Raw genomic sequence first — 23,708 nt, forward strand, 5'->3', positions numbered from 1 at the left:
AAGGTTTGAAAAATCATTTTAACTTTTTCATCATAAGATAGCAATAATCTCCATTCAGCTATTTGGCTGGTAACAATGATGTTCTAACTATTCATCCACTTACCAATGATTCCAAATTATGATCAAGCACTAATCATCTCGTGACTTTGAAAGGAGAAGATAACTAGTAGTGTGGGCTCTACAACCCCAATAAGAATCCTCCATATTCATACTAGTATGAACATAAAAATATCTTTTAGTAAATATATATAGCTAATAGGAAAATAGTTAGATTTATATGTCAATAGTCTAATAACTAAATAATACCACCACAGGCTATTAAACATTTTAGATATCATTAAATCAGCAAATATATTCCATTATAATTCAATGAAAGTACTTGTCATTAACTAATTATCACAATGTGGATCTTGATGTCATTGTCATTTGGGAACTGGACTAGCTCCACCCACACTTCAACTCATAGTAGACTAAAATATAGACCACATTTCCATTCATGGTCGGTAATTGCATCTCAACCGACAACTGACATCATATATATCATACTGCATGCATGTCAATTAATATAGATGCCCCACTTTTTTTTTGATCTTATAGTTATGCTAAATTCAATTCGCATAATTTTCTTGATTTGATTTCAGTACTGGACTAGTCATAGCCATACTCCAACTCATGACAGGCCAAACACAATGTAATATCCCAACCCAATGACTAACCCAATAAATATATTACATATCTTGCATGGCCAATTAGTCTGATGCTCCCATTTTCCCCCACCTTTATAATTATACAAATTTCAATTTAATTATGTCATGGCTATGATTTAATATAATTTATTATCTGAAAATATTTTTCTTGTATTGGATTAATCACAGCCATGCTCCAATCCGTGCTAAGCTAAAGACAAGCTGCACCCCTAGCCTAAGATGACCCAATATTTATACTATATTTCTTACATAACTAACCAGTTCAGATGCTGCCCATGCCCCATCATACAATTACATTAAAGTTATGACTTTTTTAGTCTATATGATTTCTATAATTAAGCACCAACTAATAAGTTTTATGCTAAGCTAGACTCAGTAATATTATAATCCGTGCAACATCAATTCAACAACGCATAATACATAAATCAGTATATATAATATATATAATCAAACAGGTACATCTATATATAAAATTTCTCATAATAATGTAAATAATTGTGTTGCTTATTTCTTGTCTAGTAAGAATAAGGAAGGAGTGTAAAGCGGAGAGAAGAGATATGTTGATGCCAGCTCAGAGTGACGTTCATCTACCCCCAAAGGAGGCAGTGAAGAGAGAGGTGAGACATGAGGCTACTCAAGCCTTGATCAATGCAAAGCCAACGATGGACACTGGGCTGACCGACAAACTGGAGCATATTTGTTCGACAGAGCTATCAGACAAAAGTGCTAGGAAACAAAGTAGATCTTGGTCAAAGATCCTCCAAGGACCGAGGCATTATAAATGGAAGACTCAGGCGATGACCGAGGAGGAGATAGCATAATGAACTTATATTTAATAATATATAATAATTTAATATTATAATATAATACTTATATAATAATATATATAATATAATTTAATATGCATAATAAACTTTAATATAATAATATATGTAATTTAATTTATTAATATGATATGAAAATAGAAAAAGTATCATATATCAATATATAATAAAGTTTTTTTCAAATACACGATAGAATAAATATACTATAAACTAAATATAATATATAATATAACAATAAATTTATAACATTTTTAATAAATAATTATATATTTAATTTAACAATATATTAATAATTAAGAATAATAAAAAATAATAATTAAATAAAATTTTAATAATAAAAGTAATATTGAATCGAACTCTTCTTTGGTGTCAAGTTGGTAGCCACAAATAGTCATTGATTAATAGGAAAGATAGAAGAAAGGAACATATATAATGCATAGCAAACATATATCATTACTAGATTATTCTATATAGTAAATAAACATACTACTAATAATATTCTTGACATAGAAAAAGTAGTGTAGTATGAAATTGCTAGTAGTAGTGCTAGTATACAATGTTATCAGGATCATGATCCTATCTAGGAATGATGAAGGGTCCTTAGGAATTAAGATTGAATCGTAGGATCAGATTATAGAATCGTAACATTCCACGAACTTCAAAAAATAGCAGTTTTAATAGAAAAATATATAAAAGATATTTTTCAATTATCATCAATGAAGTTCAAAACTCTAGATTCATATCATAAAGATATTTCAGTTTGTCAAAAAAATATATAAAAAGTAAAGATCTATATGTGATAAATGCACTACATAAGTACGTAAATTATGAAAGATAAATGTGTATAACTAAGTCGCACAAGAGAGTCCTAAAGGATTAATGATCATACATATTCTTGCATCTGCATTGTCATCATAATAACCATAATCTCTATTAGCTATATAATTTGTGTGTGGGTGTTCATAACTGTATTCTTATCTATCTCATAATAAGCCATTATAAAGTATGAATATCATCTAAATAATCAATATCACTATAAGAAAGACAAAACTCTAATTGTTATTCTTATAATCATTGATTTCTACAATTCCAATGCCTTGTCCTTTGTAAAAAAAGTCTTAAGCCGTAATCAGGAGAAAATTAAGTTATGCGGCTCTCACTATTAATATATTGTACTAAATTAGAGATCTTTTTTTGAGTGATGATGTCTGTAATTCATTTGGTGTATAATAACTCTTGGACTATTTAAAATATAAGTTAGATTTGGGCTTGAACAACTTTATAAACTAAAAATAGAAGGTCATCTTAGTAAATAATTAGGATCAGTGGGATTGATAGGATCGGACCAATCCCACCGATCCCATCATCCCATGATCCTAGTATGATTCTACCATGATAGGAGTCTATTAGTCTATGAAGGTTTTAGATCAATTTTCATTTTTCGGATCATAAAATCATGGGATCAGAAGATCCGGATTGGGAGTTTAACAATAATAGTAGTACATATACATATACATAAATATATATATATATATATATATATATATATATATATATATATATATATATAATATACACTTCAACTAAGGTATTATTATTATTATTATAGAAAGTTAGAAACATAGTATAAAATCAAATTTCTAGTAGTAGTATTAGTATATATGAAATATTGGGATTACTAATAGTACTAGGAGTAGCATTTAGCCTTAGCTGATCATATCAAAGACCAACACCATCCTTCTTAAAAATTGTTTAAACTTCAAATTCAACAACTCCTGTCAATCCATTTGCCAAAGGCCCAAAAGCCAAAAAGCCATCATCGATGTTGCACCCAAACATCACAAGTATCAACCTCCCAAATTCCTAATAACACAAGTAGTAATTCTCTAATCTTCTTTAACTCTTTGTCTCTTCCCATTCACTCCCCATGAACTAAGAAAACAATCAAAAAACACCTGCACCACCACTACTGTTCCTCTCAACAATACACATCCTGAGCTCTTCATCTCTTTCTATCTCTTGCTTTGTGTCCTTGCCCGACACGACGTTCACCTACCACCAAGGTCTAGGAAGGACATCTCTCACCTGCTAAATCATAAAGGAAATGTGGTCCTTTCGTTCTTGCAAAATTTTCTACCTATCTCCTTTCAACTTCTCTATAAGTCTTTGCAATTTCTATTACAGATGTCGCAACCAACTGACACTCAACAAGCCATTAACATCGAGGAGACTCCTTCCAACAATCCTATCACTCCTTAATCTCCAAGTCTAATGGACTCTACACCCCTAATAATAGTAAAGTAGCCTAAGTCTAAGAAAAGAATAAAAGACAGATCTGAGGTATGGGATCCTTACTTGAAGGAAGATACTACAGATGGGGTAAGGGCTAAATGTACGTATTGTAATCTATTATACAATTATAATTCTAAGAAAAATGGCACAAGCCTTTTATGGTCTCACCTTAATAGGTATAAGAATTACCCTTATAATAAGCCTAAGGACTCCAAACAAACACAGATAAATTTTGATCCTCCCTCAAAAGATAATAAAGACATAACTAGCTTGACATATCCAAAGTATGATTCTCAAGCAATTAAGAATACACTTGCATACATCATGGTTGTTGATGAACTAAGTTTCAAGTTTGTGGAGGATCAAAGATTTAGATATTTTATAAGTGTTGTGGAACCTAGATTTCATGTTCTGTCTAGGGTCACTGTTGCAAAAGATTGTTATCAGCTCTATTTGGATGAAAGGAGACATTTGAAGGCATTTTTAAAAAGATCATGCCTAAGGTTTTGTCTTACAACTAATACTTTGGACTTCTCTACAGACTATGAGTTATATGTATTTGACAGCTCACTTCATTAATAATGATTGAAAATTGTAAAAGGGAGTTTTAAATTTTTGTTCAATTAGTGGTCATAAGGGTGAGAAACTTGATAAGGCAATTGAGAAGTGTTTGCTTGATTGGGGTATTGAGAAAGTTTTTGCAATTACTGTTGATAATGCCAACTCTAATGACTAGTGCATTGCATACATGAAAAAGGTAATCAACAATTAGGGGGTTGGTGTTTTGGGTTGTCAATTTCTTCATGTGAGATGTATTGCTCATATTATTAATTTAATTATGGGGAATGGTATGAAAAATATGAATGAGTCAGTGGTTCGTGTGAGGCAAGCTGTGAGGTTTGTAAGGCAGTCTTCAACTAGATTGCAAAGATTCAAATCATATGTTGAGGTAGAAAAGATCTAAAGTAGGAAATTGTTATATTTTGATGTGCCAACTAGGAAGAATTCCACCTATATGATGTTAGATGCTACTGTAAGTCTTAAAAAAGCTTTTGAGATATGATGAACAAGACCCCTACTATGCAAGTGAGCTTAAAGATAGGGATGAAAATGAAAAACTTGATGAAGATGATTGGAAGAATGTTAGGAGGTTAATTACTTTCTTGGAAAATTTTTATGATCTTACAATGTGTGTCTCTGGATCATTGTATGTGATTGCTAATATTTTTTTCATGAACTTGTTAACATAGCTGCTCTCTTGAAAGAATGGTTAGCAAGTTTTGATGTGAAATTATATATTATCACTACTAGAATGAAAAAGAAATTTGACAAGTACTAGGAAAATGTTGAGAGAATTAACTAGATGACCTTTGTTGCTGTTGTGCTTGATCCTCATTATAAATTGGATTATGTTGAATAGATACTGACTGAAATTTATGGTAGTGCCATTGCTAATGTGTTGGCTCAAAAGTTGAAGGGTGCTTTAGATGGTTTGTTTGAGGAGTATAAGAGTATTCCGATCCAAAATGATATTGGAGAGAAATCTAATTCTTCTAATGCTAGCTTAAGTGGGACAGATAGCTTGCAATCCTCACAAAAAATGATTGAGATTTTGAAGACTACATACAAAAGGCATAAGTCTGAGAAGGATGGTGAAATAAAATCAGAGTTGGAGAAGTATTTTGATGAAGAAACAGAAGCTGATAATGAGGATTTTGATATTTTGGCTTGGTGGAAGTATAATTCTTCAAGATTTCTTGTTGTTTCGAAGTTGGCTCATGATGTACTGGCCATGCCCCCCTCCACAGTTGCTTTAGAATCTACTTTTAGCACCAGAGGATGTATTCTTGAAAGCTCTTTAACTCCTAAAGTTGTGGAGACCCTTATATATGTTCAAGATTGGTTGCATGCTTCCTCTTTCCCGATCAATATTGAAGAGTCCTTAGAAGATATTGAGAGACTAAAAGAAGGTATAGAAATATTTTGTAGATTATTGCTTATAGTTTATATCATTTTGTTCTAAAATTTAAATTATTTATCTTATTTATGATTTTTTCATGCAAGATTTATGCAAGATGTCATTGGTAGAGCATGCACAGAGTTGAGGAAGTGGTGGAAGGCCTCTAAAGACTATGAAGAAGTATGCAACTTCACTAACTTTTATATTTTAAAAATTTTTCTAGAAAATGTATACTTTAATACTTATTTAATTTTTATCACTTTGCAGATTCGATCAAAATTCAAGCTAGAAGTCTTTTTTGCTTTCTTTTCTCTTTGAATTATCTAAAAAGAACTTGAAGAAGCTGCTGCTGAGCTTCATGTGGAGATGTTGTCCCATGTTACTTTTTATCATGTTGCTCATGTGTTTCAAGTTTAGTTTCTTTTAAATGTTATAGAACTTATTATATTTTGGTAATATAATTTTTCTTGAAAATCTAGAACTTATGTTTTTGTTATGATGCTATTATATCACGACTTATTAAGATTCTTGGCATTGAAATTTTTATTTTTTATTTCTTATACATTGCTATTATAATATTAGTTGTTAGATGTATAGGACGATATTATAGAGTACCTATAAGTAGCATATGTTTCGAATTCATATAATTTATTTTTGAATTATGATCCAAATTACAATCTAATGTATGTAGAAGTCCAAAAATCTAGTTCAATCTAATATGAACTTTCGGACTAAATTGAATTGGAGTAGTAAAGTATTTAGTTCAATTTTGGAGCCAAATTTTTATGTCTAAAATATTTTAGATTGAAGTTAGATTTATGTATAATCCAATCCAATCCAGTCTGTTTACACCCTTACCAAATATGAATTTAGGAAAGACACAAGGATTAAGATTTTTGGTAGAAAATCATATAAAGTTGCTGTCTCTTTCTCTGACAAAAGAGAAAGATCCACATAATTCAGCCCTGAGATGGCCAGATTTTGTCCATGCGGCCAGTGGAATACTGCCACAAGGTCTTCTACTCCTAAATATCAAAAGAATTATTAGAAACTCATAGTAAAGCCGTCAGGCCTGGGGCTCTTTGCCCCTTCAAAACTAAAAAGAGTCCCCTTAATCTCATCTTCGGAAGAAGGAGCATCTGGCAAAGCTTAGATCAGTGAATCTTTGAGGACAAATTAAACACCAATCCAATTCTAAAGGAAGAGAGGAAAGAAGTAAAACTTTGCTTTATGGCCGCATTCTCAGAAGTTTCATTGCCATCTGTTGGGTGTAAAACCTCCCCCAGCCGAAGTTCGTGTTCGGAGCGACCCCTCGGGAATACTACAGGCAAGCTTCGTCTGGACTCCTACGGGAGCCGGACTCCATCTTCTACTTCGACTGCAGACAAGCTTCGTCCGGACTCCTACGGGAGCTAGATCTCATCTCCGACTCCAGCTACAGGCAGACTCCGTCCGGACTCCTACGGGAGCCGGACTTCGTCCCCAACCTCAACTGCTGGAAGGCTCCGTCCGGACTCCTACGGGAGCCAAACTTCATCCTCGACCTCGAACGATGGTAAGTTCCGTCCGGACTCCTACAAGAGCCAGATTCCGTCTCCAACCCCAGCTACGGACAAACTTCGTCCGGACTCTTACGGGAGCCGGACTTCGCCCCTGACTTTAATTGCAGGTAGACTTCACCCAGACTCCTACGGGAGCTAGACCTCATCTCCGACTCCAGCTACGGGAAGACTCCGTCCGGACTCCTACGGGAGCCGGACTTCATCCTCGACCTTGAACGACGGTAAGTCCCATCCGGACTCCTACAAGAGCCGGATTCCGTCTCCAACCCCGGCTACGGACAAACTTCGTCCAGACTCCTACGGGAGCCGGACTTCGCCTCTGACTTTAATTGCAGGTAGACTTCACCCAGACTCCTACGGGAGCCAGACCTCGTCTCCGACTCCGACTACGGGAAGACTCCGTCCGAACTCCTACGGAAGCTGGACTTCATTCTCGACCTCGACTGATGGTAAACTTCATCCGGACTCCTACGGGAGCCGAACTTCGCCCCTGACTTTAATTGCAGGTGGACTTCATCTAGACTTCTACGGGAGCCAGGCTTCGCCCCCGACTTCAACCGCAAGAAGGCTTCATCCGGACTCCTACGGGAGTCGGACCTCGCCCCCGACTTTGACTGAAGGAAGACTCCCTCCGGACTCCTACGAGAGCCAGACTCCGAGCTCCTCTCAGACGGGTGGCTACCCACCTCTCTCCGCCAGACACTCCAGCCGAACTCCGGCCGATAGGCCTGGACCCCCTGGCAGGCCGCAGCAACGGCCACAGCACTGCTCCACTTCCTGCGATGGATTCCACGCGGCTCCATCACTCCCTGGCAGGCCACAATAATGGCCACGACTCTGCTCCACCTCCTGCAACAGATTCCATGCGGCTCCATCACTCCCTAGCAGGCCGCAGTAACGGCCACGATTCTGCTCCACTCCCTGCAGCAGATTCTATGTGGCTCCATTACTCCCTGGCAGGCCGTAGTAACGGCCACGATTCTGCTCCACTTCCTGCGGTGGATCCTGTGCGGTTCCACCACTCCCTGGCGAGTCACGACAACGGACGCCACTCCACTCCCTGCAACTGATTCCACGTGGCGAGCCATGGTGGCAGCCACGACTCTACCACATTACTCTTCATGATAAATTCCTCCTGACCCCGTGCGGCCCATGATGAGGCGATCATAAACAGTCGCTATCAATTCGCTGCTCCCCCGTCTATAAAAGAAGATCCCAGATATGTTATTCCCTAAGCTCTATTTTTCTATCCTAAAACTCTGCTAAAATTTTCGGTCGAGCACTCCATTCTTGTTGAGACAGAGAATTGACTAGAGCATCGGAGGGTCTTGCCGGAGCAACCCCACCTCCGGTTTAGACTTTCTTTGCAGGTCCCGACGGCGACCATGACTTACTCGATTCTAGCTTCTCCGATGCGAGCGAATTTTTGCACCAACAGGATTGGCGCTAGAAAGAGGGGCGCTTTGAACCTTCACAGTACCCTTGTTCTTAAAGGAGCACTCAATGGGACCGCCTCTGGTCATCTTCTCCGACATCTACTCCTCCTTCCCCCCATTGGATCCTCGGCCGATGCCTTCTCGCGAAGCATCCACACGGTGACCCATGGCCTCCGCGGCCAGATCTCAGGCTCTAGTCTCACCTCCAGTTTTCCAGGCCCCACATCCTCTAGCAGGGAGCAGTCCGACAATCGGCCTCCGACGGATTTCATCAACACCATCTCGGGAGGATCCCGTCAGGAAGCAACCAACGTATTGGCCGTACCTCCCAAGCGGCAAAAAATTGAGGAGCCCATAACCTTTACCGAAGAAGATGCTCAGGGAGTCCAATTCCCTCATAACGATGCGGTTGTAGTTTCCTTGAATATAGCAAATTACGATGTCCACCGCATTCTTGTCGATAATGGAAGTTCGGCCGACATTTTATTCTACGACGTCTTTTCAAGAATATCCATCCTTGACGGCCATTTGAGGCTGATTACCTCCCCTCTAGTAGGGTTTACCGGTGACGCTGTCCCGATGGAGGGAATGGCGACTTTGACTGTAGCTGCGGGTCGATATCCAAGACAATCCAGGGCTCTGGTGGATTTTCTGGTGGTGAAGGCGCCGTTAGCCTACAACGCAATCCTCGGCCGACCTGGCCTCAATGCTCTCCAAGCCGTCGTGTCAACCTACCATTTGAAGTTGAAATTTCCCACCAACTATGGGATCGGAGAGGTCCGAGGAGACCAAGCCCTGGCCAGACACTGCTACAACATAGCCTTGCAAAGAAGCGACCAATCCGACCCCTGTCCAGTTGATGGGCTGGATGCTCGCGACGACCTCACCGAAGAGAGGGGCGGTCCAATTGAAGATCTGGTACCGATCCCTTTGAACGACGGGAATGCGGAGCATGTGGCGATGATCGGCTCCAACCTGGGGGAAGAGGTGCGAATGCGTCTCATCGATTTTCTACGAAAGAATGCGGACGTCTTCGCTTGGGTTCTGGCGGACATGCCGGGGATCACACGGAAGTCATGGAGCACCGCTTGGCCGTTGATCCCAAGCATCGATCGATGAAAAAAAAAATCCGAGATCATGCACCAGAAAGGCAGAAGGCGATAGCCGAGGAAGTGGACAAACTCCTTAAGGTCGGATTCATTAGGGAAGTCAATTATCCTGATTGGATCTCCAACGTTATCCTAGTCAAAAAAGCAAACGGCAAGTGGAGGATGTGCATAGACTTCAAAAAGCTGAATAAAGCCTGCCCCAAGGATAGCTACCCACTACCCAGAATTGATCAACTGGTGGACGCGACCTCGGACCATGAGCTCCTCACCTTCATGGATGCATTCTCCGGCTATAATCAAATCAGGATGGCACCAAAAGATGAAGAAAAGACTGCTTTCATTACTAATCGTGGCCTTTACTATTACAGGGTCATGCCTTTCGACCTCAAAAATACAGGCGCAACCTACCAACGATTGGTGAACAGAATCTTCAAAGAGCAGATCGGCCACAACATGGAGGTCTACGTGGACGACATGCTCGTAAAAAGCAAATCTTCCATGAACCACGTCACCGACCTCGAAGAGACCTTCAGCGCCCTCCGAAAATATAAAATGAAGCTGAACCCGACTAAATATGCTTTCGGAGTGACCTCAGGAAAGTTCTTGGGCTTCATGGTATCGGGGCGCGAAATTGAGGCCAATCTAGAAAAAATTCGTGCCATCCAGGAGATGACCGCCCCAAGATCGATAAAAGAGGTTCAGCACCTTACAGGGAGGGTAGCAGCCCTAAATCGCTTTGTCGCGAGGTCAGCCAAACGGTGCTTATCCTTTTTCCAAACTCTCAAGCAGCCGAAGAACTTCTGTTGGACCCCTGAGTGCCAACAGACGTTCGAAGAACTAAGGAGCTACCTCGGCTCACCCTCGCTGTTGGCAAAGCCAGAGCCTAGGGAGGAACTGTTTTTATACCTAGCGATCTCTCCCATGGCCCTTGCGGCAGTCCTTGTCAAAGAAGAAGCAAAAGTCCAATGGCCGATCTACTACATCAGTCGCGCGTTGAGAGACATCGAGACCAGGTATACCAAATTAGAAAAACTGACTTACGCCTTGTTGATTGCAGCCCGGAGGCTCTGACCCTACTTTCAAGGGCACACCGTAACACTGCTCACCGACCAATCGATCAAGGCGATTCTGCACCGGGCGGATGCCTCCGGGAGGATGGCAAAATGGGCAATCGAGCTCACAGAATTCGACATCAACTATCGACCCAGGCCAGCAGTGAAGGCCTAGATATTGGCAGATTTTATAGTAGAGTGTACTATCCCAGAGGAGGCCAAACCTGAACAATGTGAAATTGACGGCCTGAAGTCCTGACCGAACTCTCCCAAAGAAGAGGCAGATCCCTCTGGGTGCTTTTGGGCCCTCTACGTGGATGGGTCTTCCAATATGTCAGGCGCAGGCGCGGGCCTGATCTTGATCAGTCCAGAGGGAGTCGTTGCGGAGTACGCTCTGCACTTCGAGTTCTCCGCGACAAACAATGGAGCAGAATATGAAGCTCTGATCGCAGGACTGAGGATCACCAAAGAGCTGGGGATAGATCGGCTCCAGGTCCACAGCGACTCTCAACTAGTAGTTGGACAAGTCAACGGAAACTACGAAGTGCGGGAGAACAGCATGGCTAAATACCTTGAAAAGGTAAAGGAGCTCGTCCCCACCTTCAGCAGCTTCAACATTAGACAGATTCTGAGGTTGGAAAATACCAGGGCCGACCTTCTCTCCAAGCTGACAACGCTGGCTCCGGCCGAATTGCCCAAAGGCGTTCTCTTTGAAGTTCTAAAATGCCCGAGTATGGAAGAATCGTGACCCGTGATGGAAATTGACCACGAGCCCAGCTGGATCGATCCACTGATAACCTATCTCAGAGACGGGGTTCTCCCCCAGGATGCAAAAGAGGCTCGGAAGCTCAGAAATCAAGCCTCCCGATACATCCTTTATGAGGGCAAGTTGTACAAGAGATCATACTCTTTGCCCCTTTTGAAATGTCTCCAGCCTTCGGAAGCTGATTACGCCTTGTGGGAGGTGCATGAAGGAATCTGCGGAAACCATTTAGGGGCTAGATCTTTATCCCACAAGTTGCTCCGCCAAGAATATTACTGGCCGACGATGCATCATCACTCGATTGAATACGTCAGAAAGTGTGATCAATGCCAGAGATATGCCAACATCCAGAGACAGCCCGCCACCGAGCTTACACCCTTGAGTGCCCCATGGCCTTTTGTGCAATGGGGGATGGACATCCTTGGACCCTTTCCCGTGGCGTCGGGGCAGAGGAAGTTCCTCCTTGTAGCGATCGACTACTTCACCAAATGGGTTGAAGCCGAACCACTAGCAAAAATCATAGAAGCAAAAGTGCAAGATTTCGTCTGGAAGTCAATCATATGCAGGTTCGGTCTGCCTAGGATCCTAATCACTGATAATAGACAGCAATTCGCGGGAGCAAGATTCGTCGAATTCTGTGAAGATCTAAACATCTCCCACAACTTCACATCAGTAGCCCATCCTCAGGCGAACGGCGAAGCTGAGGTGACCAACAGAACCCTTCTGCAGGGGATCAAGACAAGGCTTGAAAAGATGAAGGGAACTTAGGCAGACGAACTTTATCATGTGTTATGGACGTATCGAACTACCCAAAGACTGCCCACAGGGGAGACCCCCTTTGCTTTAGCTTTCGGAACGGAGGCCGTCATCCCAATTGAGCTTAAACTTCCATCGGCACGAGTCGTGACATTCGACGAACATCAAAATTCGCAAGGCCTTAAAGCCAACCTCGACTTGCTGGAAGAAAGGCGGGAGGTAGCTCAAGTTCGAATGGCAGCCTACAGACAGAAAGTCGCCCGCTATTACAACTCCCGGATCAAGAACAAAGTCTTTAGAGCAGGAGACCTAGTGCTTCGACGAGCCGCTGTCTCGCAACCTCAGGATTGAGGGAAGCTCGCCCCAAACTGGGAAGGCCCGTATGAGGTCAAAGAAGTAGTCCGACCCGGAACTTATTATCTCAAGGAGCTCGGAGGAGCAGACCTCCCGCGACCATGGAGCTCAGAAAACTTACGGATGTATTACCGATAACTTTATTTTAAATAAAAGTTGCATATCTACATGTCTCCCCTCTTGGCACTATCTTATATCGACAGGGCAGTCAAAACAAACTGTATCAGAAGCAGGAGGGGAACTTCATCTCGACAAAGTCGAAGGCCCGGTTCTCTTTAGACCGGATGGGGGGAGAGGCCCCGCAACGCCCATATGCACCCCCACAGCCCTGTTAGGGACAGGAGGAGAACCTCGCCCTAACTTGAGCCAAGTCGAAGGCCCGGTTCTCTTTAGATCGGATGGGGGGAGAGGCCCTGCAACGCCCATATGCACCCCCACAGTCCTGTTAGGGACAGGAGGAGAACCTTGCCCTAACTCGAGCAAAGTCGAAGGCCCGATTCTCTTTAGACTGGATGTGGGGAGAGGCCCTACAATGCCCATATGCGCCCCCACAGCCCTGTTAGGGACAGGAGGAGAACCTTGTCCTGACTCGAGCAAAGTCGAAGGCCCGGTTCTCTTTAGACCGGATGGGGGGAGAGGCCCTGCAACACCCATATGCGCCCCCACAGTCCTGTTAGGGACAGGAGGAGAACCTCGCCCTAACTCGAGCAAAGTCGAAGGCCCGATTCTCTTTAGACCGGAAGGGGGAAGGGCCCAGCAACGCCCATATGTGCCCTACAGCCGCGTTAGAGACAAGAGGAGGACCTCGTCCTAACCAGAACTGAAACCTGTTACGACAGAAATAGGGAAAGAACCTCGCCCCGACATCAATTAAGGTCTGGTCATTCAAGACCAGAAGAGAAAAAGGGGGGACCTTCTCCAGCGGCCCCTTCGCAATAAGACTCCGTCCAGACTCTTACGGGAGCCGGAACTTCATCACTTCGACCGTCGGTAAGCTCCGTCCGGACTCCCACGGGAGCCGGACTCCATCTCAAACTTCAACTGCAGACAAGCTTCGTCCGGACTCCGTCTCCAACTTTGGCTACAGGCAAACCCCATCCGGACTCCTACGGGAGCCGGACTTCGCCTTCGACTTTGATCGAAAGAAGACTCCGTCCGGACTCTTACGGGAGCCGAAACTTCGTCTCCGACTTCGACCGCTGGTAAGCTCCGTCCGGGAGCCAGATTTCGTCCCTGACTTCAATTGCAGGTAAACTCCGTCCGGACTCCCACGGGAGCCAGACTTCACCCCAACTTCGCCTACAGGAGCCGGATTCCCGTAGCCCCACTAAGAGCGGAGAAAAAATTTCACTCGAAAAAGAAAAAGGGAGGAGGGGTTAAAAAGGAAAGCGATGGACTACGTTAGTGACGAATAGAAAACAAACAGCATCAAAGATGCAGAGAACCCTGTCTCAACAAGGATTGGGGTTCTTATCAAGAACCCCAGCTCTCAAGGAAGCTCTCAACACAAGCCCGAGATGAGACGACTTCCTCGGGGTAACAAAAGCTCAGACCTCCGAGCTTGAGCCCTGGTGGGGGCACCAAACCCGAGCGGCCTCAGATAAATCTGCAGCCACGGACGAAAAGGACGGGTCGATACGATAGTAATCGGGTACCTCCGAACGATGCGAAGGCCGAAAAGAAGCTCGACAAGTGACAATTCAACACGTGGTATAAGAGGTAGCAGTAATTTTCCTTCTCATATTATTCATCCAATATACATTATAGAGCCATTAAGGTTGAAGGAGAAGGATAACTGAAAGGCGAGCCGGCGTGACAACTATCGGTAACCTACGGACGACGTCAAAAAAAAAATAAGAGAAAAGGGGAAAAAGAAGAAAAATAGAAAGAAGGGAATACAACAATAACAATGGTAAAGGAAAAAAATTCGGCAGACAACAGTTCGACGCAAAGTGCGGACGAGGTAAAAAAATCTTCTTCTCATTCTTCGATTAACAAGATGTACGTTACAAGACCCGGAGGGCCAGAAAAAGAAAATATTATTACAAAACTCGAAAGGGATACACCGGAGGCCACTTCAAGCTGTAGACTTCTCTTCCCGGTTCTGTCCTTCCCAGCAGCATTTTTCAGTACGTGTGATAAGCCTCTCGGCTCTCGCCTCCTGCCTCGTTCCGCTCCATCTCCAAAGTCCCAACCCTAGGGGAAAAGGATGGGATAGAATTCAGGGAGCAGCAAAGGCAACGGCAGCGGCGACGATGACCTGTTTCAAGAAGAACCAGGGTTACCCCGAAGGCAGCAATGGCGCCGAAGATATGCGCCACCACCGTGTGCTCCGCGACAACCACCGTCCTAGGTGTTCCGGCAAGGTCGGCATGCGCTACTTCCACCGTCCCCGCAACAAATTTTGCCGCCCCACCGTCGGCGCCAACCGCTTCTGGTCCCTCGGCCCCGATGACATCAAGGATCCCGCCACGGCTTGTGATGACAGCTCTGCCCCCTTTACCGGTGTCACCCCGTTCAGCTACTCCAAAGTTCTCAGGCGGAACACCTTCACCGGTTGTCCCCGTTATTAAACCCCTGTTGTTGAAGGAATTCTCCCTCGAGCCCCCTTCAAGGCGATGGGAACCCTCAGCGACAGTTTGACAGCTGGAGAACTCGTAGACCGTTGTTCTCCTCCTCGCCCTCTTCCCAGTCCGTGGCATCCTCTTGAGGTTGGTCTCCGAGGCGGAGGCCCGGGCGGGAGAACCCCTCGGAGAGACTCAGGGGACCGAAGACGACGGAGAGCCGGTGGAGATGGCAAGGACCATCGTAAAGGATGCTCGAAGTCGGAAGGGACACCGATGGAGTGGCTGAGTGGCTAGGCTCTCAGGCGAAAGAAAGGCGTCGACCCACAGGCGAAGTGAAGCCCCCGGAGGAAAGGCGGGGGCTTAAATAAGCAACGGAGCCTGGTGCAGTTATGGTGGCAGATGTCCCTAGGCCAACCAGTACCCATCGCGTGTCCCACTCACCGCGGCATAGGGTTGACCGTTCATGGATTTTTATGGCGTGACGCTTAGGATCACGTCCTGGTGGGAATTCCGAAAAGACTTTTCGGGTCGCCCTAATCGGAAAAAGGCTCCAGCATGCGCGCATTAAATGTCAAGATTTTCGAGGGCGATCGTGGGCAGAATTCAAGGAAACGACTTCGGCTGTGAAAATTTTCTGTACTTCCTCCGATCGAAACTCGAACTCGAAAGTAGGGGGATTGGTGTTGGGTGTAAAACCTCCCCCAGCCGAAGTTCGTGTTCGGAGCGACCCCTCGGGGATACTACAGGCAAGCTTCGTCCGGACTCCTACAGGAGCCGGACTCCATCTTCTACTTCGACTGCAGACAAGCTTCGTCCGGACTCCTACGGGAGCTAGATCTCGTCTCCTACTCCAGCTACAGGCAGACTCCGTCCGGACTCCTACGGGAGCCGGACTTCATCCCCAACCTCAACTGCTGGAAGGCTCCGTCCAGACTCCTACGGGAGCCGAACTTCATCCTCGACCTCGAACGATGGTAAGTTCCGTCCGGACTCCTACAAAAGCCGGATTCCGTCTCCAACCCCGGCTACGGACAACTTCGTCCGGACTCCTACGGGAGCCGGACTTCGCCCCTGACTTTAATTGCAGGTAGACTTCACCCAGACTCCTACGGGAGCCAGACCTCGTCTCCGACTCCGGCTACGGGAAGACTCCGCTCGGACTCTTACGGGAGCCGGACTTCATCCTCGACCTCGAACGATGGTAAGTTCCGTCCGGACTCCTACAAGAGCCGGATTCTGTCTCCAACCCCGGCTACGGACAAACTTCGTCCGGACTCCTACGGGAGCCAGACTTCGCCCCTGACTTTAATTGCAGGTAGACTTCACCCAGACTCCTACGGGAGCCAGACCTCGTCTCCGACTCCGGCTACGGGAAGACTCCGCCCGGACTCCTACGGGAGCCGGACTTCATCCCGACCTCGACTGATGGTAAACTTCATCCGGACTCCTACGGGAGCCGGACTTCGCCCTTAACTTTAATTGCAGGTGGACTTCATCCGGACTCCTACGGGAGCCGGGCTTCGCCCCCGACTTCAACCGCAAAAAGGCTTCGTCCGGACTCCTATGGGAGCCGGGCCTCGCCCCCGACTTTGACTGAAGGAAGACTCCCTCCGGACTCCTGCGAGAGCCGGACTCCGAGCTCCTCTCAGACGGGTGGCTACCCACCTCTCTCCGCCAGACACTCCAGTCGAACTCCGGTCGATAGGCCTGGACCCCCTGGCAGGCCGCAGCAACGGCCACAGCACTGCTCCACTTCCTGCGACGGATTCCACGCGGCTCCATCACTCCCTGGCAGGCCACAATAATGGCCACGACTCTGCTCCACCTCCTGCAACAGATTCCGTGCGGCTCCATCACTCCCTGGCAGGCCGCAGTAACGGCCACGATTCTGCTCCACTCCCTGCAGCGGATCCTACGCGGCTCCATTACTCCCTGGCAGGCCGTAGTAACGGCCACGATTCCGCTCCACTCCCTGCGGCGGATCCTGTGCGGTTCTACCACTCTCCGGCGAGTCACGACAACGGACGCCGCTCCACTCCCCGCAACTGATTCCACGTGGCGAGCCATGGTGGCAGCCACGACTCTACCCCATTACTCTTCATGATAAATTCCTCCTGGCCCCGTGCGGCCCACGACGAGGCGATCATAAACAGTCGCTATCAATCCGCTGCTCCCCCCGTCTATAAAAGAAGACCCCAGATATGTTATTCCCTAAGTTCTATTTTTCTATCCCAAAACTCTGCTAAAATTTCTGTTCGAGCACTCCATTCTTGTTGAGGCAGAGAACTGACTTGAGCGTCGGAGAGTCTTGTCGGAGCAATCCCACCTCCGGTTTAGACTTTCTTTGCAGGTCCCGGCGGCGACCACGACTTACTCGATTCCAGCTTCTCCGACGCGAGCAGATTTCTGCACCAACACCATCCGCACAAATATTCAAGTTTGCAATTTTGATTTTTTTCCGCATATTTGCTAAAATTCCGAACCTTCAACCGTTCAGTCATTCCTTAATGCCGAGCTTCTGCGGAACAGAGGTCGAGACGCAAAACTTATATTCTATAGACAATATATTACTAATGAGGATAACATATATTTACCAATACATGACCGGCCAGGACTTTGGCCAGCTAAATCTAATCTCACGCAACTTTAAAGAAGATCAATGAGGATAATATACATGACCGGCCGGCCAGGGCTTCGGCCAGCTAAATCTAATCTCAGTACATATAATCAACGACACACAACTGTGAAGAAGATCCGGACCAGGGAACTTGAAGTGTGACCACCTGATTCTCGTACACGAACTCTGCTTCTTCTCCATTGATCCGGCAAGCGGCCGGACTCACCGATGAGAAGGCCTTCATTTCACCCGCCCCCTTGACTTCAATCTTAGCCTTCAACTCTTCAACCTCGAATGATTGAATTGCACCACCAGAATTCAGCATGTTCACAAGCCCGATCGGTGCGAATTGTATTGATTTCTTCGAAGACAAGACCTTCACCGGCGACACCGTAAGGAGCTCGTAGTCAAATGGATCCAGAGAGACATCTACCTTGTCTTCCGGTTTCAGCAGCTTGAGCTTCTTTGCTTGGAGCATGTACACTGCAAATAGCTCCACTCCTTCAAGCGAGATTGGATTCTTCCCATTCTTCCACTCGACGTCGGCTGGGCTTGCTGATGCCGTAATGGTGTGTGAGAATTCAGAAGCGCACTTGTTCCTTCGGGCTTGAGGACACCAACCTCCTCCTTGGCAATTGAAGGCTCCGAGAACTCCAGTGAACTTCAATAAGAACGAAGGAAATAATATAGATTTAGCATACATATCTATACCAACCCACCAATACTTCCCAGTAATAACAGCCAGGACATATTACTCACCTTGTTCAGGTTCCAGATCTTGAGCATGGTCTTCCCATCATGGAGTGGATCCTCAAAGAGGCAATCTCTGGTAGGGAGAGCGTAGTGCTCGCAGCGAAGAATTGTGCCGTCTGGCAATGCCAGGTTCTTCAAGAGCTCAAAGTTGTGTCGACCGACAGAGTCGCTCACGTAAATGGGGCCACCGGAGATTGCCCGGGATGCCGCATGGAAGGCTGCACATGGGTGGTTGGACTGGAACATGTCCCAATCCGGGTGAATGAAGTTCCCCATCCACAAGCTGTTGTAGGCACAGTGCACCATGTGGCAACCTTGCAGCCAGAAGGTGCCGTTGGGGTCCCCTGATGGATCGGTGCACCAGAAGTCATCTCCTGCATCCATTAAGACCGATGGCATGGATTTAGTTTCACGTTCACATTTAAAGGCCCATTATGCTGGCGGCTTGGCCCAGAAAGATCTCCTTCCGTGTCTGATGGACTGGGCCCTGGGCTCGGCATACATAGAGATGTTCCTTCATTAGGGCTTGGTTTAAGCCCAGGTCCTAGTCCTTAAATGGAGGAACTTAGAAAAAAAGAAAACAAAAAAAGAAAAAAAAAAAAAAAAACTTATAAAGGAAGTTGGGCGTACCAACTCGACCGAGACAGATGGACTCGGTTCCGAGAAACATGAAGTCGTTGCAGTGCTCCATGCTGGCAATGACCCCGTTCCCTTTGAAGTGCTTGTTGATGGAGGCTGTGAGTCCTTTGTAGTAAGCCCTGGCCAGCTCAACTCTCCCACCATAGTCCTGGCATAGCATCTCGAGTATCTGCATCAGATGGGCAACCAAAAAAAAAGGTGAAGGCCTCAGTCATCTGAAAGTGCATTGCACTGCAAGCAGAGGGAAAGAATTCGCCACTCTTGGGAATTCTATGAAATTAAAGCCTTATTATCATCATTATTATTTTTATTTACCAAGAATAAAGCCCTATTATTATTATTCAAATGAACCAGCAACCGGGTAACTTCGGTGGTTACATGAGAATTGATACCCAAATGTTTTTGACGCTAGAATTGATACCCAAATTGGATACGCAACATGGCGTCCACCTTTTATTTTATTTTTTTGGAGATAATAGTTGTCCGACATTTGTCCTCTCATCCGGCAACTGTATGAGTTATAGCAAGTTTGCTGCCGACACTAGTCGGCAAAAAGGATGTTCAAGGTGTCAGGTGTGACACTTGGAGGTTCAAGTGTCACGCACACATGATCTAGATGGTGCCACGTAGTTGCAATGGCATCCTTCTCGTTTTTGTCCTATTCTTGCCCCAACTTCTCAAATCCCAAACAGAAAAGGAGATAAATATTTCCGACCCCTATTTTTGAATGAAAAAATTATTAGATAGTTTTATTGAAAAAATTATTAGATAGATTTATTTTACTATAAATAAAATTAATAAAATATTTATAAAATATTTTATGTATAGATAAAATGAGCCTACCTAAAATTTTTTTTTTTTATATGGCACTTCAATGCTTTTGTAGCTAAATGTATGGTTTGAAACTTGAAAATATTGTTTGATGAATAAGGCAGAAAATTTAGAAAAAAAATTATACCTTATCTGTTGCTCCGACTCGTTCGTTGCCAAATGTAGGAAGGGTCGATCATTTGGGAGGAGAAAAAAATATCAAGGCGCCACAACTCTTGCTTTAGTAGATAATATGGTAATTGAGTTAATTTTAAATCATAATTGACTCCTCTAGGAAAAAGAAAGCCGTAGTTGTTTACCAAAAAAAAAAAAAAAAGAAAGCGGTAATTTACCTCAATTCTTTAACTAGCCAAGGTGCGTGTCGCTGATGTGCCGAAAGGCATCTAACAAATATTAATGAATTGTACCGGCCCAGTTGCCGCGGAAGCACCGAGGCTCTTCCACGACATAGGAATATCAGATAGCTTGAATCCAGTTGCTACGTGGCATGCATCAAGATCATAGACAACCGTGATCTATGCCTTCTTTAGATTTCGGAACCCATACCTCTTATTTGCCCTAACGGATGGAATGAGGTACGGGACACATTAAAAACATCAGGCATCTAATTTAGAATTTTAAATGAAAAAAAAGAAACCTGAAAGCTTGGTGCCGCTTTCCTTTTCTAGAATGATCAAGCAGAAGTTGGAACCTCTTTCCTTCTCTAGAATGATCAAGCAATGCATCTCCCATCTTTGTTTCTAATGATCGTTTGTTTAGGGGGAGAGAGTACTTTCAGGTATTATTTATATAATTTACTTATAATTTAATGAGTGAGATGGAGACCGTGCAAAGTTAATTTGAAATTGAGAAAGGGTTCCGTGAAGAACTTACATGTATGACGTCCACCTTGACCCCGTCAATGCCGCTTGACTGGAGGTGGGAGTGCATGCCCTCGTATAGCTCGTGGGCCCGCTCCGGTGGGACCAGACCAACGCCGTTGTTGACGATCTTGTCGACCGCCAGGTCCTCCATTGTCATCCGGAGGCCCGGCGAGAGGTTGGGCGTTATGACCTTGGCATCCGGCAGGCCAGGCATCCGGGGCCTCAGCCCGCCCCAATAGCCGCTCAAGGCATGCCACACGTACACATGATCTATGCTCTCGAAGGCCGCCTTCAGATCCCTTACGAAGGCCCCCATGCCCGTATGAGCAGGGTCTTCCTTGCTTCTGTAGTCGCTGAACTTGTAGTTCTCCCGGAAGTCGATCAGCCTGCAGGGCATCTGCTCCCCTGCCGAGGTCCGGTTCATGCCTTGCTGATCCGTGCGCGGATCATCGTCGTCGTGGCAGATGGACTGCCACCCGTCGTCGATGAGAACGAACCCGGGAGGGCATCCCCCGTCGGAGAGGAACTTCACGCCCTCCCAGACGCCCTCCGGGTGCACCTTGAGGTAGAAGGCATCCCAGGTGCACCATCCGAACTTGTCGACGATGCCTGGAGGAGTCTTGTCCTCGAGGAGGTTGAAGGTCCCTAAATGGGACTGAACGACCCGCATCGCATCCCTGACGAGGATGTAAGGGTCGTCACCCACATGCATGTACAGGGAGGTCCTGAAGAAGGAGCTCCTCACTCGTGTGGAGCCACTCTCCACGCAGATGTCCATGTAGTCCTCCTCCCCGGGCTGGAGGGAGGCCCGGAAGGCCCCCTCGATGAGGGGAAGGAGGAGGACGTAGGGCCGCCCGGACTCGGAGCGGTCGAGGATCATCATCTGGGTCTCTTGCTCCATGTCGCTGCCCTTGCTCCCCACCCAGTTGGTGGTCCACCACACCTTGAACCGGAAGATGCTCATGAAGCGAATGCCGCGGAGCCTCCCAAGGGGCATCACGTGCCGGCTCCTGGAGATGCTGGACTTGAAGCCCACGAAGCATCCGCTCGTGTCGACGGCACCCTTGCGCTTGAAGACAAGGGACGACGGGGTGATGACGATGTTAGAGGGGATGTCAAGGAGGAAAGGGTGGCGGTGATAAATGGTGAGATTTCGGCCCTTGAGGGCAAAAGCCGACGACCGAGTGCCGTCGTCGATCCCTGTAAGGATCTCGGTGGAGTTTTTGGTCAGGTGAGGTGCCATGAGTGAGGTGAGAGCTAGAAAGAGCTTTGAAGATGGAGTCTGTGTTGCTAGCAGGAATATCAGCAGGGGATAAAAGCTAACGGTTGCTCTTGTGCAAAACCTCCGGTGCTCTGGAGGTCTATTTATCAGGAAAATCCGGGTCCCGCTGCTTTGTGGTCTCTTTAGATTCCTTGGAAGGAGCTAGGTGAGGTTACTTTGCTGTGCCTCCTGCTTTCCTGCTTGGCTCCTCTTTCTAAGTTATTCATAGAATAAAGTAAGCAACCGAGCATGCGACCGGAGCCGGATTACGCGCTTTACAAATTGGAAAAAAAAATCTGGATATAGTCATGTGGCACCGTCCATGGTATTACCCTTGGACACGTGTCCTGCGGTAAGTTGGTCAAAAGAAACTGTCGGCGATCTCGTTTCATTGGTTTTAGGGGTGTAAAATTGCACCGTTTTTTAAATAATAGTATATATATACACCCTTGAGATTCGCTCAACCCACAAGCGTGTCCATGCCTTGGAGGGCTAAGGCCAAAGGCAAGAGGAGCAATGAGAAGAAGCTTCTTTCATCCCTTCTAATCTGCTGGTGAAACGTTTCGTTGTGTGCGCCTTGCTCTTACCGTCTCCTCAAGGTCAAAGTCCGTAGTTGCGTGGTTGAACGGTGGTTAGTTGTGGGTCCAGTTCTTTTTCCCCCAACATAACCGTCTCACAACTGTAAACGTGCCAATCGGCCCCCACCACCACCAATCACGCGGGCATGGTCTGACCACCTAATTTCTAGACACAAGTCGTGGCCCAGTAGCTGGAAGACATGTATCCGATCGAGCTCAAAATCACTTTTCCACTGTAGGTTTAGGATTAGGTGGTCGGTGGTCAAATGTTACCCTTTGGGCACTAAATTATAGGATAAGAGGATGACAAGTCAAATGAAGCTATTTCCTGGATGCCTCTGCTTGACCCGCCATATCTCCTCATCAATTCCTCTACCATCACTGCAAACACGTCAGGTGTCACTTGGCATCATCTTACGGTAAACCTTGCGGCCCAATCGCCAGAGAACATGTCTCAAGCTTGATATCACAACCCGACTGAACGTATCAAACATCAGGATCGCCGATGGTTTGGTGGTACTGATGGAAGCTGCATGGTCGTTTCTCCACGTTCACCTCCTCCTACGCACGTGACTAAATTATGGAGTACAGGATTCTGGTTGCATCTTCCGCGCCAAAGCGAGTGTCACCTTCTTTTGCGACGGTTGGGTCACAGAATGGCAGCTTTGAGATCTGCGCGGTCAAGGGGATGGAGCTGTGCAAGAGGCGATTAAACGATTGACGTCGTGAAGGAAGAAAGACCATTCTTATATATAATTCTTTCGTGCGAAAGTTACAACCCGAA

At 45.7% G+C, this 23,708-nt stretch overlaps 1 protein-coding gene across 1 annotated transcript; it reads right to left on the reverse strand.

Moving 5' to 3' along the window:
- Positions 1-17,928: 17,928 nt before the first annotated feature.
- Positions 17,929-22,532, reverse strand: LOC105034931 (galactinol--sucrose galactosyltransferase). The gene is made up of 4 exons (XM_010910277.4): positions 21,096-22,532; positions 19,383-19,560; positions 18,759-19,126; positions 17,929-18,660 (listed from the first exon to the last, which is right to left on the reverse strand). The coding sequence occupies exons 1-4, from the start codon at positions 22,326-22,328 to the stop codon at positions 18,097-18,099; spliced, it is 2,343 nt and encodes a 780-aa protein (XP_010908579.1). The 5' UTR covers positions 22,329-22,532; the 3' UTR covers positions 17,929-18,096.
- Between the last annotated feature and the right edge of the window lie 1,176 nt (positions 22,533-23,708).

Source organism: Elaeis guineensis, chromosome 13 (assembly GCF_000442705.2).
Source record: "Elaeis guineensis isolate ETL-2024a chromosome 13, EG11, whole genome shotgun sequence".
NCBI lineage: Eukaryota > Viridiplantae > Streptophyta > Magnoliopsida > Arecales > Arecaceae > Elaeis > Elaeis guineensis.

Bases quoted from the DNA above. Each gene is read 5' to 3' on its own strand.
- LOC105034931 (XM_010910277.4), bottom strand. From the start codon at position 22,328: ATGGCACCTCACCTGACCAAAAACTCCACCGAGATCCTTACAGGGATC. The intron at 19,561-21,095 runs GTAAGTTCTTCA...CATCTGATGCAG, and splicing joins TCAAGGTGGACGTCATACAT to ATACTCGAGATGCTATGCCA. The intron at 18,661-18,758 runs GTGAGTAATATG...TTCTTATTGAAG, and splicing joins AGATCTGGAACCTGAACAAG to TTCACTGGAGTTCTCGGAGC.